The sequence below is a fragment of the Alligator mississippiensis genome, chromosome 5 (assembly GCF_030867095.1).
Source record: "Alligator mississippiensis isolate rAllMis1 chromosome 5, rAllMis1, whole genome shotgun sequence".
NCBI classification, from domain to species: domain Eukaryota; kingdom Metazoa; phylum Chordata; order Crocodylia; family Alligatoridae; genus Alligator; species Alligator mississippiensis.
In genome coordinates, this window is record NC_081828.1 from 143,709,916 (window position 1) to 143,730,775 (window position 20,860).

Genomic DNA, 20,860 nt, shown 5'->3' on the forward strand with positions numbered 1-20,860 from the left:
GCAGCTCTGGATGTGGTTGGGGAGGGGGGGTTGGGAGGTGACCAACTACACAACTTCCTTCTGCCCCTGTGAGACAAGAGAGAGAGAAAGAGAGGTCCTTTTCTCTCCTCAATTCCATCTCAAAGTGAGGTTATACTGGGGTAATTTGGGGAAGCTTGTACTGCTGTCATCTACTATCTGTCAGTGCTATGAAAAAAGACTTCCATTTCAGAGGCTGTTAAATTTGGACCTCTCAGTGTGCACTGAAGTCTCTTTTTTTTTGTGACCAAAATGACTAAATACATTAGTAAAATGTATTTTAGAAGCTAAGGGAATATTTTAACCAGTAAATAGGTTGCTATCTGAGAGAACAAGGAACATTAATTACCAGGCCTCTGGCTGAAAGGACCTTTTCCGTTTAATTCCATGGTCAAGCATGTGGGTGATTTTGCTTCTAAAAATGAGAAAGAGCTACTCTGTCTCTCAGGAGACCCAGTTCTTATATTGATCTGATGAGGAAGAAGGTAAACCATGTTGAAGAACTCCCCTCTCCTTCCCCTGTACGCACACAGAGCACAGGGACTAAACGTTTCACGGAGCTTCTGCATATGTGCAACAAGAACAACCAGACATCCATCGCTTTTCTTTATTTTTTTATTGAAAGCTTCATCAAAGAAAACAGAAGTTTAAACCTAACATCCACTGATCTACAGAAAGCCCCAGGAGTGGAAAAATGGCAGCTATTAGGGTTGTGGTACAAATGGAAAACAAAAATTAAAAAAAACCAACATAATAGCAGTAGACACAGCTCCAAGACATCAACACAAGGATCCCCATATAAATAAGATTCATAATTTACTGTTTCCCAGAGGTTCTTTAGTCTACAATTTGGCAATAGTGAGGATGTAAAGATTTGAAAGAACCCCTGTCTCATGGATGTGATACATTTTTCTTGATAGGAGAGTCATCTATCTTCAGTACTATTTTGATTTTCTTAAAGATGGAAGCTTTTAATTCTCCTTTAAGGGGAAAACAATTAAAAGTTCCTTTACAAATACTGGATGCTTCCTTCTTCCACATAATTTATTTTTCCTCAAGAAAAGAAAATGATTTACTCAGCTTTTTTCCACTTTAGGATGCATAACTGTAGTTATGCTACCATCATGCTGTCCTCTTTAACCTGATTTTTGGGAGGTTCTTAAAATATAACTGATGGTAAATTCCACCAGAAATATACATTCTTCATCCTTGAGAAAGAAAACAAAAGACTGAAAATACAATTAACACTGGACAGATTTTTTTTTAAATCAACAGACCTAGATCTCTGGGGGTATTGAATTCCTTCTGAGATTGAGGCCTATAAAGAAAAATGGGTTTGTGGACCTTTCAACAGCTGACATTTTTCACTTCATTACAAAATTTTATTAGGGTGAAAGGAAATTGACTGTCATTGGTGAGGAATAAAAACCAGAATAACTGATATAGACACAAGATATTTTCTCATCATGGGAAGCAAGAACCATTTTTGTACATTTTGTCATTTTTTTATGTTTATTTTTAACAAAGAAAACATCAACGAAGGGGAGAGAACTGGTCTCTTCTGCATGCTCTGAGGCATGAAGATGAATCTGAGGGGTGCAGACAGCATTCCAGTCTATTTGGATGGTATGACTGATGTGGAAGTGTGGTGCTTCTTCTGAAGGAAAAATAATTCTCTCCTTGTTTACCCATGCCGCTCATTTGCCTCTTGCTGATTCCAGAAATCCACTTTGTTGAAGAATATGAAAAATGTCCTGCTGATACACCCCCTCCTTCTGACAAAGTGTGTGTACATGACTAGTTAGTGTGCATGTATTAGAAAATGAAAGGAATCACCATTATTAGAGAGAAAATAAATGTCATCAACCAGAAAGGAGAGGTTCCCTGGAATAATCTGCCTGTGGTTTTGTTGTTATCTTTTGCATTTCCATCACACCATTAGTATTTCCTCAGTTCGTATGGGCTACCTAGAAGACCTGGAAAATCCCTCGCCCAAGGACACTTCTTTTACATTAAGACCAATTTCATGTTAAATAAAGTTTTGTAAAGAAATGTTGACCATGTGTGGATCCAACATAATTATCTTCAACTACCACATTTGGTCTCATCACTAAAAATAGACTGATTCATTACTTCAAGCCTACTATCACTCTTTAGCATGACTCTTACTGAAGACATAGTGCAGAGAGTCTGCTTAAACCTGTGTTACTCATGTCAACCTCAGCATTAAAATGAAGAGGCTGGCTGACAAGTGCTATTAAGCTTAAAATGATGAACCAAGGCAACTTGTTAAACAGTGAGTATCAATCTCATCCTTCAGTACCATAGACAACATAATATAGATCCAAATACTATGACATATTAAAAATAAACTTTATTACAATGCAGGCTTCCTCAAATTTGCTGAATTTTGGTACACATACATACATAAATAAAACCCTTCATTTGCTTTTTACTCATGTAAAAACCCATTTTAATGCTTATGCCGATTGCAGAATCCCTCACTTCCCTGATCACCAACTCTCATCTTCCACAGTTGTGCATGCATCCACAGTACAAAATAATACATCATGATGCAACTGCTCTGAAATAGGCCTCGTTCTGCATGACACTGGTTTTCTCAGCTTATCATAAAAAGGCAGTCTAAATCCCTTGGCAAACAGAACCATACAAGTATGCAGCAGCTAGGGACATTTTAAGAGTCTATTTCAATGGTAGGGACTGTGAGGGCATCCCAAATTCTATGGCTGGCTGTCATAATTGAAGTGTTAATAAAACCAGCAGTAGAGCAAGACAGAGAACTACCTCAGCATTTTATTTCATTTGGAACAGCCAGGATCTAGTGCCCTGAATTAGACTCTGCCTTTGTCACTAGCACCTGCTAATGCTACATATTATACTGTATTCAGTTCCATTATAGCCGTTATCCAATATCCTGGGTATTCAGAATATTCCAGCCATGATGCATATTTTTCTGACACCCCTCTTATTACTTATTTTCCAAAGGAAAAAAAAATCCCAAACAACCCCCCCCCCCCCAACCAAATATCTAAATCAGACTATTTACAAGAGTTCAGGTGTGATGGAAAGTATACCTGCAGTTCAACTTATAGATTTGATTTGATTTCCAGAGAGTTGCATCAGACACCATTGCCTTTGACTTCTGGAGCAGTTTCTGCAACCTTCCAGATGATATTTAAGGCTAAGTTGGCAAGACCTAGATATTGAACCAACTAGAATGGTTCTAAAAAAAAATGCCCCTAAAAACCTTGTTAGGCAGAATATAAAGCAAACCAGATTCAGTTTTCAGAAGCAAATGGGCATCTCTGTGTTATGATGATACCCAAGGGGCAGGTCTGCTGCACTGAACAGACTTCATCCATATTCCTTTATCTCATCTTTGATTCTTGCAAATAAAGGTTTCCCCTTTCTGAACTTTTTTTTATATTTTAAATATATTATATCTTACCTGGTGATATATTACTGTTTATAACTCATCAGCTGTAACTCATGAGCCTTTAAGTACCAATTCATCAGTTTGGGGATAAGAAAGAAAGATAGTTTATTGGATTCAGAGGATCCATTGTCTTTCTTCTTCTGCTTCTTTGTTTGTTCTTTTTTTTTGGTTTTCAAACAATAGTCAACATTGTAGCATGGTAAAAAATGAGACAGTTCTGACACAGAATGTACTTAAAACAGTTTAAACTGACAGGCATCCTGATAACTCGTTGCCTGCCTGGCTTAATAAAAAACACTGAAATTGTCTAACTTTATTTGTTGAAAATAATACCAAAAATGTTTCTAAATGTATAAATAAAGCAGCAGAGTTCTGAATAGAAACCGGAAGGTACCTCAGCATACTCATCAGCCACATGGTAGCTACCTTGTAGCCTCATTGTTGATAGTAAATGAGACTTTTTTTGTGTAACAGAACGTATACAGAAACAAAACAACACATGTTTATTTCATATTCAATTGAATTGTGCCTGGGGTTATCTCTATTTGTACAAAGAATTCAGAGAAAAAGTGAAACAGTGTAAAAAGGAAGAAAATAAGGCTAGCTTGTTTTTTCCCCCTCCCCTTTCTGAATGGGGACACCCTTCTCCAAGGACAAAACTCGTGTGCCACTCACAAAAAGTAAACAGCAATGTGAAAGCATGTGGAACAGAAAATAAAAAGCTAGAGGCCTTTTTTTTTTTTAACAAAATAGAGGGAAAAAAACATTACTTTTCTGGGGCCTGGTATTCAGAATACCAAAAACTCCATTTGAAGGCAAAGAGAGTTGAAAGTAGTTTGACTCTCCTGAAAACCAAGCCCTGTATCTATGGTGGCTAACCAGATGAGTTCCCATCTTTCTCTTTGACGTGTTGCATATATAGCAGCCTTTTGCTTGGGTAACCCCTCCCCACACCCCCCACTATGTTAAAAAATAAGGTACTGCTTTAGCAATTTTAAAAAAATATGCTTTTTTTTTTTTTAAAAAAAAAGATCAGTTAAGGGAACCATAGATCTCACTTAGAATCAGGGTGGCTGAATTGAGTTAATCCAATATAAAAATGATTGATATTTTATTTTTTAAACGGATACCCTGTTTCTAATGCACCACAAGAACTGTAGTGAAGCTTCCCCTTTCTCTTTGATGGAGGAAAGTTCAATTGTTTGGCTTCGTGTGTGTGTGTGTGTGTGTGTGTGTGTGTGTGTGTATTTTTATTTAAATGCTGATTTTCTGTAATCTTCTTACAGAAAAAAAAAATCACTTGTTTTACTCTGGCTTGCTTCTCTATTTTTTGTTTGATTGTTTGGAAAAAAGCAAGGATTGTAATCAGTATTTTTCATTGTAAAATAGTTGTCATTCCTAAAGTAGATTTCAATGGATCCAATTTAGGTACTGTCTTTTGCCTAATCATGCTAATTAGTGATTGTCAGCCAACAAATTAAGAAAACAGAACTCATAGAAGGGAAAATGAATTTTCACTTCCTGCCTGCATAACAGCATTAATCTAAGCAATTTTCAACTTTTCCCTTTGAGAGAATTTAAAAGACAACAAAAATTTGCTTTTTGTGGCATCTAATCGGTGATTCAAATGCATTACTGAAAAACAGATGTAGAATCAAGGTGGCTATGCATGCTGGAAGATGACAAAGACTGAGGTGAGGAAATGAATCTGTGGGATGTTGGAATTCAGAAGGAAGACTGTAGTTTTGGTAGAAATACAAAGGAATAGGCAATGTAACAAAAAGGTCATAGAAATTAAAGCCCAGCTGAAGACCAGTTGGTAACCCAGATGTCCTCACACTGAATTTCTCCAAAACACAGCAGGTATGTGTTTTTAGTACCAATTACTCTGAAATTTCCATTATAAACATAGGCAGTATGTAAAACACCAGTGGAAGATAGTTTAAACAAACAAAAAGTAAGAACTGGTCCGGCCATGTAGGTCAAATAAAGATAAAAAAAGAAAAAAAAACCTCTATCTTCTGGACTGCGTTAGGGTGTCACTTCATCTTTGGTATAAAATAGGCCATCCATAGGCTGCATTTGATCACAACTATGAAAGACTACAGAAATTGTCAACAATTTCTTCTATCTATTGCTTTTTTTGCACTTTTTTGACCATAAGCTCCTATCTACTTAAGTTTTTTTTTAATGCTCTTAAGCTAGGTTTTTGCAATGTGACAAGCAAAGCAGACTAAAAACTTCTTAAAGCTCATAAAAAAGACTGCAGATAAAAAGCACTAATGCTTTTGCTAGCGATCACGCTTTGTAAATAAAAAAAATCTGCATTCTGCAAGAAAAAAACCCTGCATTCTTTATAATGCAGTTAGTTTTTTTCTCAATTCAATAACTTTACTGTAAAATGCTTTAGCCTTCTAGAATTTTTTTTCTGTCAACACTTAAGACAAAGTTCATAAAAGTCCCAGCACTTTTTCCAATCCTCTCAGTTGCCACAGTTCTTTTATCATCAAGTTTTCTTCAAAAGAAGAAAATCATTTTCTTTTAAACTGTACAGGTTTTTTTTGTTCACCCCAAAAATTCAGTCTATTAAACTTCCACACCAGCTGACACTGGTGTAAGCAGGTTTCAATTCCTTCTCGGGTTTTCTAACAAGACGTTGACAGCTTGCCTTGAGAGCCTTTGACGTCCTTAAAAATTAAGGCAATTAAGATTCAAGATAAACCTTACCTAAACATTTCTAAAACAAACAACTCAAAACAAAACAAAAACACTCTAGATTTAAAACAAGAAGGAAAAATATGAGAAAAAGAGTAGCTTAATTTTTTGAGGAAGACCATTAGTTTTCATCTCAGCTTGCTCCCTCTTGACATCATCGGTTTTGCTGTTTTTCTAAAAAAAAAAAAAAAAAACCAAGAAAAAAAATAAAAAAAAATCTAGCTATACCTCCAGGTAAATTCTGAATTCAAATGTTCATCCAGATGAAATGTTAACCCAGTGTTTTTCCTTTGGGTTTTCTCTTTATTTAAAAAAATTATAGCAAAAATAAAACTGTCAGACTACATGACGGAACCATTTGCACAGCACATAAAAACACTGTTTTGTTTTCATTGGGAAGGGTAGAAAATAAAAAAAAAGCATTCATTTGACGCCTGTGCAAACTGGAAGCCAACTTCTTGTTCAATGAAGTTTCTCCATTCAAGGCAAAGATTTCAGACAGACATTCTTCAGTCCTGTTTATTGTCTGTAAAAACAATTGAATTAAAATGGTCATTAAGTCAAAACAACTTTGAAATAAGCTCCTGTCCTTTTTTCCACCCAATTCCCTTTAATAGGTATCCAAGAAAAATGAACTTTACAGCTGTTTAAATATGATACAGGCACTAAGCTGAAAATAGTGAAGCAGAAGAAAAGTATTTGTACTGGAGGGGCATTCACGCATTTTAGTGCAGAAGAATTTACTCCTTTTAATGCTACGGTTAATGGGTAGTCCTGCTCATTGACATGAGAACATGCTTTAATTCTATGTAAATACTTCCAGGGTAATAAGGCAACAAAGGGAATTCTATTCGCTGTATTTAGTGGCACTATTTGTTTTGGCCACTAGTAGTAAAATGAAAAAGTTAAAATAAAAGGATAAATTCAATTCGCAAACAAGAAGACATTTTCTGATGGGAAAATAACTTAATGGTGGCCTAGTTATTAATGGCTGATTCAGTAGAAACAGTTAGGCTGATATTGATTAAATAGGTGATACATTAAAAAACACAGTGTGGAATCTATCTAGTTTAACACAAGGGACATGATCTACATGACACATCATGACCTTTTATTCCTATACTCCTACAGTAAAATAGCATATTAATATTTTTGAGATGTAGTACATGTAAACTTGAAGTATTAGAAAACTCTAATCTTGGCAAGACATATGATCTTTCTGTGAAGGTGGAGACGTTATTAAAAATGTTGTCTACTGGCTTTGTTACAGAGTAATTTTAGGTGACTCCTGGAGCTCTTAACACCTGGATTGCACACACATTAACACCTGAAAGTAGTTTTAAGCACTCCTACATGGGTTAAAGTTGCATCATTTCAGGGCAGGATTATCTCTGATCTGTGTTACCCAGTTCATGTCATGTTATGGTGTAGCTACTCTAGGCTACAATTTAGTGCCTAGATTGGGCCCACTGCCCTGTCCTCCCATTCACCCTAGCACTCCAGATCTCCACTCACTATCCTCCCTCGGCTTACTTGTGGCTGTCTGCAGTATCTCACAGAGCAGGCAGGGAGGGGTTAACTTGCCTGCCTGGGTAGTTCCACTGCTGAGGCTGATTTTCCGGGCAGGCTCAGCCCAGAGAAGAGCAGCAGTCCTGCACCTTGGTGGAGGAAGCCAGGCAGGCAGTTTAACCCTTCCTTGCTTGCTCCCCAAGACAGAGGGCAGGCAGCCACAAGTAAGGAAAGGAGGGGGGGGAGGGTGAGACCCTTTTCTTTTCTTTTTATTAATGAAACACAGAAAATGTTTTAATGGTTTCAAAGATATGCCACATAGCCACCCTAGCTGAAACCATAAACATGAAACTAACTTTAACTTCAAAACTTTAATTCTGCAAACAACAACAGTTCATTCAAATTTTTATCTAAAATGATTGCAGTTAGCATTGTGAAACAAAAAAGCACCTCCAGACATTGTGATGGCAGAATATGACATTTGTTTATTTCCTTAAGGATTTGATAAAGCCATTTCCGCATTCATTACTGACCATCCTCTACTGGTACCATAAGGGGAAGCGGGGGAGGGAGCATGAGTCAACTGCAGTTTCTAGGGTCTTTGTTCCCTGACAGGATGATGAAAATGATGAGTGAATTTGAGTTACATCCTCTCAAAGTGGGCTCCACGACTTATCACCCTTACTTAAAGATTTAGAGGCTCCTAATCACTGCTTTTGCACTGAGATTTTTATGATGATCTCAAAGGGGAGTTGACCCTTGTATAAATGAGGACTGATTAGGAATGTTTGTTACCTTTTTTCCTTGGGTTCAGTTCCCTTCTCCCTCCACCTTTTTTGTTTAAACTAAGCCAGTGGCCACCTTCTGTGGTTTTCCTGCCCTTCCGAGTGTGCTCCTTAGATTGTTGGCATGGGTCTCCTTAAAGTGACTGAGTTACTGTGGGCTTCCCTGTAAAGTTTCTTGGGAGACCAAAAGTCTGTTCTTTTATGAGGTTTCCCCAGGTGGTAGTAATCTTTAATCTGGCATTGGATTTATCCTCCCTTCCAACCATGGCTCCAGAAAACCTTCCCACCCACTGCTTAAAGCCAGAGGCCTGATGTCCAGCAGAGAGATCTTTGCTAAGAGGCAAGAGGGTGGAGTTCCCATGAAAAAGAAGTGCCATTTAACTTCACTTTCAAGATTTCATATTTTTATAAGTAAATTTATGAGCTTTTCAAGTGAGAGAAATACTGTTTAGTCTAAAATGGTTGAGGGATCTGTCTAATGAAGTAGAAGAGAATGCTCAAAGTCGAAGAACAGAATGCCTACTTCATTCCTAGTGTAATTCCATGTGTATCCTTGGAAGACATAGATACAGAGTATAAGCCTTATGTTTGGACATACTAGGAGAGAATCAACATTCAAGGAAGCCATACAGTATAAATGTAAAGAAAATGTAAATAAATACATTCTTTACAGTATAAATGTAAATAATGTGGTTCCTGGTCAAAAAAAGAGCTAAATGTACCCTAATTTAACTCTTTATTTTAATATATAAGGCCAGTACAAAATCCTTTTCATGCTCAGTTCATTTTTAAAATACTTTTGCTCTCTTTAGTTTTCAGGTTTGTTTCCAGGATGGTAAAAAATAGTTTCTGATTAATTCTCTAAGGTTCTGCATCTTTCCTTGCCTAGAAATGATAAGATCAACACCTAATCATGTTAATTACTTCTTTGCTGATGCTTTGGAAATTGTTGCTTAATATTGAGCCAAATTTTTACTACTGTAAAATGTGCTTTTCAGAAATACAGATGTATAGCACATAATATTTTGCAAGGTGAAGAAGAGTTGGGGGTGGAAGGGGGAGGCGGGGAAATGCAGCCTTCTCCTCCCAGCCTTTTCTTGTGACATTAGTCTGCATATCCAATGAATGACAAATCTGTACAATTTATGCTTCCTTACCAGTTACAAATCTTAATCAAATTGCAGTGAGGTAAGCATAGTGTATCTGCCTAAACAAGCTATGTATTTTTCCATAACTTGATTTCTAACATAATCTTTGATAAATACTGAGTTCAGCGTGAGCAGTACACACTTAAGAAATTACATTTCAGTCATATGTAAAATGGTGGCTGTCAAGTAAAATTCTGTAATTAATTACACTGTTGGAAATTAAGTGGTAGAAATTGAATGGGGTCATTCCATTGTATTCAGTGAACTTATAATGAATGTATATTGCTGAAGCTAAGAGTAGATTTAACATGTTTTAGTCGAGAGGTAAAATCATAGCTGGCCAAGGGGTCACTAAAAACAGTTTACTTACTTAGACTGTTGGTAAGAATATGCAGGCGCGTGTTCACTGGATGTTTCCACTGTCATTTGTTGCTGTTGACCACTGGCTTCCTGTGATGAAGATGCTACTGTCTGTGGAGAGGTATCAGCAACAACACCCTAAGGAAGCAAATAGGGACATGAAAAAGGTACTGATTTTAATCCCATCAGTGAACTGTATGGAGGCATTCAGCATTGTCTCACCAAGTCCTCATTTCTCAGCAGCTGGATTGTTGCTTTCTATAACTGAGAGTGCCTGGGATAGTAGAAAACATATGCTGACATGATATAATTGCCATCTATGTAACCAGTAATCCAGCCCAGCAATGAGAAATGTCTCAAATATGCAAAGTGCCTGAAGCCCTTCACTCTAACATGCAGCAATGAAAAATTATGGGGGAATTCTTGACCTTAGAAGCCAGAGGCAAAAATCTCAGTGGTTTTAATCGAGTCGGGATTTCATCCTACATATTTTATCATTACATATGCATGGTTGGTCTGATTTTTAACTCACTTACAACAACCTTCTTTTATGCTTACATTGACTTCTCTTGAGTTGTACCAATATAAGAATAGGATCAAGGCCTACAGGATATTTCAATAAAATAATGCATATTCTGCAGAATCTGTAGCATGCTCCGCACAATATTTGCACTGATACAGCATTTCTATTTGAAGTGTTTTCTCTTGTAAGACAAATTTAAGATAAACTAAACATTTTACATAAGGAGACACGGTACCAGGTAGGCTCTGCTTTTATTTATAGGTTTAATTGTAATTTTATATACAGGCATGTAGTCAACATTATGTGCATGTGATTTGAAAACTCTTAATCATGTTTTGATGATAATCATTTATTTCCATTTTGACATTTAAAAAATATATTATTCCCTACAAGCTCATTAAATGAGCTGCATTCTCTTTACTTCTATGTTACTACATCAATGATGCCAGGTTTACTTGTCTCGGAACAGAGTTTGTTAGTGTATTGCATGCCATGGAGGTAGAAGAAGGACCATCAAGAGCTCACATTTTGTTTTTATCCGAGTACTATATAAAAAAAAAAAGGGTAGGTCATTTTACATTTCTCACAGAAAAAACTGTCAAGTTCTTTCTGAAAGGTTTTAGACATGATTCAGATCCAGATAAACTTGTCATTTCCATTTATGCCAAATGTCTGCCTACATCTGTCTGTTGCTCCTTAGATTAAACAAGACTGCAAGATTTTTGGGGCAAAGAACATATTTTGCTTTCTGTTTGTGGAATGCCTAGCACACTGGGGGACTTGTTCCTAACTGAGACTCTGTTATTACAAATAAATATCACCACCACCACTTTGTAGCAAATTTAGTGTAGGTATCAGCAAACAGGGTGATTGTGCTGCTTTAATAACTTACAAAGGTACTCAAACCAAGTAATGCTATACATATATGAACAAAACAAAGCCTGGTTAGGGTGAAATTATCTTTTAGCAATGAAAATTTAAACAAGACCAGCTTAGTATGACAAAATAATTGTCATTTCCTACCATGTGGGATTTCATTTGGGATTCTTACTATTTACAGCCAGAGACACTGGAAAAACCATGGTGGAACTACTTGAGCACTGGTGAAAATATACCAACATAACTGCTAACAGAGCATCCCCACATAGTCAATCCATGGAGCAGTCACAATATCAACTCCAGTCTAGACACAGCTGATGAAAAAGTAGCAGCGCTTATAGTATCCCTGATGTTATCACAGAGTAAGGGAAAATTATTAAGAAAATGGGGCAGAACCAAAGAGAATAATACAAAATTTAAGAAGAACGTACCTTTAAAAAAAATAAAGAAAAAAAAGAAATCAACCAAACCTCCCTCCTCTTGTTTTGCTCAGAATCCCTCATGAAGATGCACAGCAGTGGAGGGTGAGCTGAAGTGCTCCCAGCACCTTGTGATCTACAGGATTGAGTAAATACTTACTCATTAGAATGTCATCAGCATGACTCAGCCCCAAGAAGGGAGGGAGCGAATCCTTCCTCAAGGATGAAAAAGCACTCAGTGCAGCATCCTCCACGTCTGTATATACAAGAGGAAGGTTTCCATTGCTCAATCGCTTTTTCTGGATGCTGTATGTTTTCAGCAATCACCTACACTGTCAAACCCTCTTGGCAATCTTCTCTTCTTGACTCCCTTGGGCTTGCTTGCTGGTATTGTTTTCCTGCCTTTTCCCCATCTCCCTCCCAAATATATGAAAAATCACCAGTGGTTTATTCCATTTGCTGAGCATGGCAAATCAAATGCAAACACAAGAGCACTTGCAAAATTTCCAAAAAAAGCAAAAAAGGAAAAGAAATTAAAAGAAATAGAGACGTGGGCAATCCTGACTTTAAGAGCAGTATACATTGTGATTGGGGAAAGTAATTTTTCACCCTTTTTAATACAATACATTTAATGAGGCATACATTTGTGATTCATTTCCCCTTCACTTTATTTCATGAATGGAGTTACACTTACTTCAATAGGGACAGCTGTTGGAGGCACAGGAGTGTACTGGGGAATGTAAGTCCCTTGCATAGGAGCAGCAGCAGTCATGTACTGGAATTAATCAAAGGCAAATAAATATCAGGTACATGTTAGAAAGAGAAAACCAAAATCAAACTACAGAGGGATATACTTAGCAACATTACAGTTTTATTTTGTCACACTACAGAGTTTATTGCCTGGTACATTCTATAAATTATCATTTTATTAATAAATTTAATTCATGAAATGAATTAACAGCTAATCATTATACCCCTTGATCTTGTAAGTGATGTCATATATCACCGTAAGCAACAGAGAAAGTGCATGGTCTACACTAGTGATTCTCAACAGTGAAGTACTGTGAGATCCTTTCAAGGATGCTTTGGGGTGCCATGCAATGTCAACACTGTTAGATGGGAAAACATGATTCAAGATAAAACTAGACATTTCAAACAGGAATTCATGGTGTCAAAAGCATTCTGATCTGTTGTGATCTTTCTGAGTTCTTTTCAATAGAAGTACAGTATTACTCTATTATTGGTCTATTATTTTTCTGTTGTCAAAAAGGGTGAAAAATAAGAGCTGGTATTTTACAAGGGGTATCTTGAGTCTAAGGAGGAGTGCCTTGAGTCTAAAAAGATTGAGAGCCACTGGTCTGTGCTGCTGATTGATTTATATTTTATCACTTGTCATATGCTTTTAACTGGAAAGAATGCTATTGGTATTTATGAACAAAATTGCAAGAAGACAATTGCAGTGCACCCTCAGAATTTATGCTCATGGTTACATAAAAATCTAAACAGTCTCTTAGCATCTATATATAAAAAAAAAAAAAGTCATGAGATTCATTTCATCATTCCACTTTACCCTTCTACCAAACAAATTAAAACAATCAGGTCTGTGGGGCTATGGAAAGGAGGATAAAGAGTGAAAGAGAAAGAAGACACAATGGGTGCGTCTACACGTCACTCTACGGTGACGTAACAACGTGCTTCGTCACCATATGGTGCACTACAGCAATGTAGTAATCACATGGGTCTACACATGATCAGCAGCTATGTTGCCATAGCGGTACACTCCCCTGGTATAGCGTGCCTCTACAGCGATGTAGTGGCAAAATGTAACTGTGCACCACGTGCACAGCACAGTAACTACCCGTACTGCACCATGCTTTAGTAATTCCAAAAGGTAGTAGCAACGTTGCCATATGGCAACATGTAGACACACCCAATAAGTATCTGAGAGCTTGCCCCTTCATAGTTAGGAGCACTAACTGAATATTCTTCTACATATGAATTATTTTTAATATTCATGAAGTCTTAGATATCTTGAAACTTTGCCAAATTATATCAATACACAGTATTAACTGCCATAAGATTTCCCCTCTTCCAAGCATCCTAAGAACTCATTCTTCAGCTAACGGTGAATAAGAATTTTTCTTCCTTGAATCAGCCTTTCTTAAGCAGTTCTTGGATGAATGCAATGGATAGTTATTTCCTTAAATGAGGTATTGAAGTAAAGGTTTCAACACAGTATACTTTGATCTCTCCACTACACACTCCTACCTGTATATAATCAAAAAAGAAAACCACAGAATACGCTCAATCTCCCAATTGCCTGCCTGCCTGACACCTGCAATACATGTTATCTTCAAAGATGCACTGAGGAGCTGAATCTACTCAGAATGTATTTGATGTATTTACTGTAGATACTGTTTCCTGATCAGGGAATTGGTGCATATGGTAGAGTTCAGTGTTTCCTTAATGAATGCTAATCAGCTACGGACTTAAGTTCAATATACCTGTTGCACTAGTCACAAGAGGGCTACTTTCTTGCCTTGAGGATTAGTAGCTAGAGGGAGTCCTGCAAAAGATTGAGCTAGTTCTGTTTCCATCTCATTCACTCTTCTGTCAAGTGGTGCCACCCAATAGACAATGTTGCTTTCAGTTGATCACTATTTAAATCCACAATTACTGTTAAATACCCACTGAAGCTTGTTCCTCTCAAATAATCATTTTTAAATTAAAACCATCTGTCTGAAGAATGGAAAGTGCTATTCAATGTCATTTCCTTCAAAGTTCTTGATTAAACTCAGCACAAAATCACTTCGTGGTATATCATGAGATATGACTGCCATCATCATTGTTTGTATACAAACAAGTACATAAAATCTTATTATCTGCCATAAAACTAGTTTTAACATCATACCACTCTATTTGTTTCAATAACCTTGAGTGGTATATCCCAAAGGATAACTATATTCTAACTATATATGAATTGAGATTTATTTTTATTAGTTCTAAATATACTACATTTTGCAGTGTAAGGAAATCAAGGGAGTTTCCCAGTTCTGCCTTTAATTTACTGTGGTGCCATACGCAAGCCATTTCTTCTCTATAGATCATTATCTCTTTGATAAAATGATCATAATACAGATTATTCACTTTTTGATTTAAAGTATCTTGAGCTCTGTGGATCAAAACCAGTATGGGAAAATTCACTGATCTACTGAAGTACTTCGACTTGTAGTGAAAGAAAATTTGGCCCTTTAAATGCTAACGTAGGCCCAATAATGCAAAGAGATAAAGCAACACATTTATTTGACTATAAAATGATCCTGAATATAAGATGAACTCCCCCTACTAGTTAGATCCTATATATGGACAATTTATAAATTTGTTATAATTTTGCAAGTACAGAATCTAATTATTGGAGGATTACCTTAAATTTGTCTGCCTTCCACTGATACAGCAGGGAAAATAAATCTGGGGGCAGGGGTGGGGGGTTCAATTCAAATCAGCCAAATCAACTCCAAATCCATGAGTCATTCAAGAACCAAATGTGCCGCTACTACCAGCAAACATACTCCACCCCTGCCTGGGGCTTCACATGCTTCCAAATCCTTTGACAGGCATCCTATATCCACATCCACATCCAAAGGCTTGGGTTTTGGATGCCCCTGAGTTTGGCTTGCCCTCAGGCAGATAGTTGTGGAAGGATTTTTTTTTATAATTAAATTTGTATCTGAGGCCAAATTAGCCAACACTAGTTCCAAATCCAAGAGTCCAGAACCACAAATTTCCCTAATACCAGCAAATATCCTCCACCCACATGTGGGGCTTCAGATGTTTCCAAAACCTTTGGCGGGCATCCTACTTGCAGGCCCAAGCCCACAGGCTTGGGGTTTGGATACCCCCAGGTTTTGCTTGCCCTTAGCCATAAGACCCTCAGAGAAAGCAAGGGAGAAAAGAGACTCCCATTTCCATAAACTGGGCTTAAAGCTGCTACATCTCAGTGGGTATTGAACCATGCCAGAAGAGCAGCTGTCCTGCAGTGTGGTTCAGAAGAACAGCCTTTATGGACACAGATACATGATATTTCCTCTACCAGGTTAAAAAGCCACTACACTTAACCTGAGCCTTCAAGAGACCTAGAAGTGAGCCAGATGATCTAAGAAGGCATACAAACTACACATGACATTAGTACAAAACCAATTTACTGTACTATTTATTGGGCTAGACCCCAGCAAAGTCAACAGCCTTTCAAGTCATGGTGATCTCACAGCTTACAACTGCTTAGTATGTGTATATACTCCAGATAATACCCACAAAGCATCCATGTGCTAATTAGCGCCCCGCCCCTGTTCCTCACAATTGGAACTGGGTATTCTTGTCATGAGTCCTGGGATACTCCAAAAATTTATATGCAGATGGGGTGTAGGGCAACCTGGTCCAGCTCTACCTCAGGGAAGTCAGAGCCACATTAATCATGTGAACCAGGCTGAGAGAGGGGCCACAGAGGGATTCTGGGTGAACTGTTTAGAGCCCTGTTTGGTAACGTTTGCCAGACATTTAAGGCTGGTGAAAAACTAGGAATTACTGGGAATGGCAAAAAAGGTGCAGTTCACTATGGGAGTTGAGGAAGTCAAAATATATTCAACATAGTAGCTTAGCAAGACCGGAAAAAGGATCAGCGCTGAGGGGGGCTGAGTGCAATAGGCACTACTGTGCATCTTATTCAGATGGCCTGCACTAACCTATCCTGATTGCACAATTTTGTGGCAATGGGGGAAGATACTATGATCATCAAGTTGGTTTCCCCTGGATCAGAAAGATGGTTTTAGATTGAGTGCCAAGCTGATGTGCTGCCTCATGGTGTCCAACAACATCCATTGGTCCTGTGACATCTACGTGGAACACATCACGGGCCACCGCCAGTACACCAACCCCACCAGACGAACCGCCGCCAGACCGGACCCAGAGGGGACCACCTGAAGCCCCCCTCTGCACCAGATCGACCTTCACTTCGAGAGGATTCTTCACCAATGGATGACCCTGCTCCACCCGAAGAGGACCCCTGCAATGAGACTCTATATGGACTGAGACACTTTTTCTCCGAACCACTTCTTCCACCATTGCGGACCATTGTAACAGGTTTGTGTGTATCTATTTTCTTTTTCTCTCAGCGTCGGGCGCTATGCATTTCCCTACCGGCTTTGTCAGCTTTTTTTGGATTCACAATCCTAAACATTTACCAATAAAGTCAATTTGTTCTTTCCAGTTCAGGTACAGAAACTTGGGCTGACCCCCATGTGAGTTGTGAGGGGGAGTGAAAACCCTGAACCTTGGAGTTGTTGTGCTCCGGGTTAGGGGACACCACAAAAAATGGAGATAAGTGAAAGTGGAGGTCCTGAAAGAATCGGCCCTGGAATCAAGAAAATCAGCCCCTGGAGAAAGATGACTTCATAGTCAAGATCATGAAAGACTTTCTCAAGGTAAATATGAGACGTTTGAATGACCTGTTTTGCATGCAAAATGGGGTGAAGTTTGAACTGGGCTTCAAAGATCTGCATCTGAAAGGGATTGAATTTGTCATGGGAGGCAAGAGAGGAAAGAAATTGATTATAGTCCAGATGTACACAGCCCAGATAAAAGAAGCAGCTGTGAGTTTTTAGCTTAGAAGATATTGCAAAGAAGTAGGGAAAGTAGAGCAAGTCATAGACAGGCATGGGTTATGGACGGGAGCCCGGAAGGCTAGAGCAATAGTGAAAAGCAAACCTGGGAACCCAGATGAAGTACAATACCTCTCCCCCACAATCTCTCTGAGACCCCACAGGTCTTTCATCTTTTACCAGGGACATCCCAATCTCTGCTGTTAATGTGGGGAGCAGAAGCATCTAGTGCAATGCATAACTAAAATCTGTGCCATGTGCAAAGAAAAAGGGCATGAAGCCAAGGACTGTAAGCAGGACAGGTAGTGCAATTTTGTGGAGAAGAGGGACATGTCTGTCAAGATTGCCCCCAGTCCTATGCTAATGTACAGAAAAGCAAAAATGAAGAGAGGAATGCAGAAACCCCAGCATCCTCTTCCCCCATTCTCCTAGTTACATCCTGCCCCACAGCAGAAACAAAGAAGGGGGCAGAAAAGGTCCAAGAAAGGGAGGGAATAGAAGGAAAAGACCCCTCCAGGAAGGAAAACCTAATCCGGAAACAAGAAAATGTGGCAGCCCTAAGTCAGATGGTTGCGGGCCTTGGGAAAAAGGAAGGGGAGAAGGATTTCACTAAGGAACTGGAAAGGATAGACAAAAGAAGAGAGAGAAAGGGAAAGTGTGAACTTCCAAAAAGGGGACCAGGAAAGGACCCCAGAAGCTGAAGAAAGCACTAACTCAGACATGCCGATCCAAGAAGAAAAGGGGTGAGATCCTGGGAAGCCCAGAAGCAAAGCAGAACCGCTCCATTCATAAGAGAAGTAGGGGGTCCCCCTGAGTTTGCACCAGCTGGCTGAAGGAACCACTCTCCCCAAAAGAACTCCACAAACTGGTGGAAAAGTTGAGCTTGAGCATGAAAAAGGACCCCACAAGGTTAAGAAGGAGAGGGGAAAGATACAACTGCCCATCACAGCTTTACTCACAGGGATTCTTATAGCACTAATAAACATAAGAAACCTGCTTAAGAAGGAAAAGTGGGACACAATTGAACAGACCCTCAGGCAATTGTAATCAGACATCCTTTGTCTTCAGGAGCGTGGTCTTCCTAGTTCTAAAGACTATGCTTTGTTTAAGAAATGCTTGCAGCAGGGCCCTTCATTCTGGTCTGCAGCCAATGACGATAGGGCAGCAGGGGTTTGAGAGGAGACTAAGTGCACCCCTTGCAGCACAGAAAAATTATTGCAGGCAAATTACTTGGAGGAGTCACTCTGGAGAAAGAGGGAGGGAGATTTGACCTCCTAAGTGTATATGTGCCAGCTAACAGAACAGTGAAGCATGCCTTCCTTAAAAACATGACAGTAGTGGTGACCAGCACCTGACCAGTGGTGATCGCAGGAGATCTCAACTGCATCACTGAGAAGGGAGACAGAATAAGTAGAGGACAAAAGAAGGGACTGGACATATCCTCCAGGGTGCTGAATTATGTGAACAGAGCCTAGTGGACTCAGGCAAAGAAGCCCAAGGACCTAGATGAAACTTCACCCAGGTAGACTCCTCAGGTCAGTCAAAATCATGCATAGAATTCATCCTCCTCCCAATGGGTGGTTGGTAGCTAAAGCCGAAGCCACACCTGTCTGCTTCTCTGGCCACTGCCTCCTGACAGTGGAAGCAGAAATGGGGAGGCAGCCCAAGGGAGGCAGGGGCATGTGAAAGCTGAATGTGAGCCTTCTGCACAATGAAAAAATACTGTAGGAGTTCAGGCAGCACTACAGAGGATGGAAAACCCTCACACTCTGGTACCAGAACCATGCGGAGTGGTGGGTCAGTGTGAATGGGAAAACAAGAGACTACACCCAGGACACCAGAAGTAGCAGAGCCCAATTCCGGAGAAGGCAACACAAACACCTAACTGCTAGTTTCAGAGCTTATACAAGCAGGCAGCTTGGGGTTGGGACGTGAAGGATGCCATGCAGGAGGTGAAGACCCAGAAGACTGCGGCTTGGTACAGGGAGCAGGCCAGGAAGATGTAGACAATGTATTTATAATAACATTTTCCTGTGTGCAAATATAAGATGAGGAGCTTTTCCCTCATGGTGACTGGGAGAAAAAGACCTAATCTTATAGTTGAGTAAATATGGTATTTTAGACTGTAGTTCAACTATCGGTGCCTCACCATAGGCATGTAGCAGAAATATAAGACAGTGAAAAATGATAAGCATTTAAGAGATACCATTCCTAGACCAACTGAACACCTCATAATCCATATATTTATCCTGAACAACCCTGTGAGGTAGGTAAATACTATCATTTCCATTTTGCATATGAGGAATGAAGACAGGCTATACTTGTGTTAGAGAACAGAACTGCATGTGGATGTCCTGAGTCCCAGATTAGCATCCTAACAACAAGAATATCCATCCATTCATTCAAAGGTCCCTTGGACCTAAGTCCCTTGGAGATTTTCAAAGCCAGAAACAACCTCTTATTGAGAGTTAGGCCCTAGCTCAGGGGCAGGCAATTATTTTGGGAGGAGGGCTGCTTACCGAGCTTTGGCAAGCCATTGAGGTCCGCATGGGTAGCTCTGCCCTTTGACAGGTGCCCCACCCACTGGTCACCATCGTGGGACTGGAAGTCCTGCCCCCTAACCCCTGACTTTTGCCACCGGAAGTCCCTCGCCTTGTCTCCAGGACTTACTCCTTTCAGTAAGTAGGGTTGCCATCATGGAACCAGAAAAATACCAAATTATATTCTGAAAATCCCACATGTACTACAATATTCATTAATTTCATTTAAAAAAATATTGTTTTTCCTGCTTTACATGTGTTTGTGTAGTGTACATAGAGGTGATTGCACAATAGATTAAAATTAAGTCTTACTCTTGTATATTGTGGGGGGATAGGTATAGGTTTCTGGGTATGTGGGTGTGTGTGTAGATTTGTGGTGGGAGGCGATAGGTGTGGGTGTGTGTGGGGTGTGGGTGAGTATGGGTTTTGTTGGGGGCTGTGAGTGTGTGGGGAAGGGTGGTTGGGGAGGGTTGTGGCTTGCATGGAGGGGGAGGGTTTGCCTGCTATGGGCCCCACTGGTGCTGGCCCTGGTGCACTGGTGTAGGCCCCACAATCCTGGCCAGCTGTCACTGTGCACTGTGTGCCTACTTGCTGCACCTCCCTGATTGCCTGCAGTCTACCCCTGCCTCCCTCCCCCACCTCCTCCTTATCTGTATTTCCCTCAGCATTGGGATGCAGGAACAGCCCCAGGCCAGAAACCTCCAGCAGCCCCTGGTAGGAAGAGGCTTCCAGCTGGGGCTCAGTGTGGGTGGGGGGAATGGAGGAGGGGCCAGGCCAGGCCAGGCCAGACTCGCTGCTTGGGCTGTTTAGTTCTGCTGCTGGCTCCCCCTGGGTCCTACTTCCCCTGGCTCCT

The 20,860-nt window shown here is 39.6% G+C and overlaps 1 protein-coding gene across 11 annotated transcripts in view; it reads right to left on the reverse strand.

Moving 5' to 3' along the window:
* Positions 1-615: 615 nt before the first annotated feature.
* Positions 616-20,860, reverse strand: part of RBMS3 (RNA binding motif single stranded interacting protein 3) — a 1,095,516-nt gene continuing 1,075,271 nt past the window's right edge. For 7 of the 11 annotated variants that reach the window (XM_059728828.1, XM_059728829.1, XM_019497902.2 and 4 more), the window contains 3 exons: positions 12,508-12,588; positions 10,003-10,130; positions 616-6,716 (listed from right to left, as the gene is read on the reverse strand). In XM_059728828.1, coding sequence (XP_059584811.1) covers positions 6,710-6,716; positions 10,003-10,130; positions 12,508-12,588 — 216 coding nt within the window. In that variant the 3' untranslated portion in view covers positions 616-6,709. Of the gene's footprint in view, positions 6,717-9,998; positions 10,131-11,973; positions 12,070-12,507; positions 12,589-20,860 lie in introns of those variants that run through there. The other 4 variants (XM_059728831.1, XM_014603166.3, XM_059728833.1 and 1 more) reach the window with 2 other exon arrangements.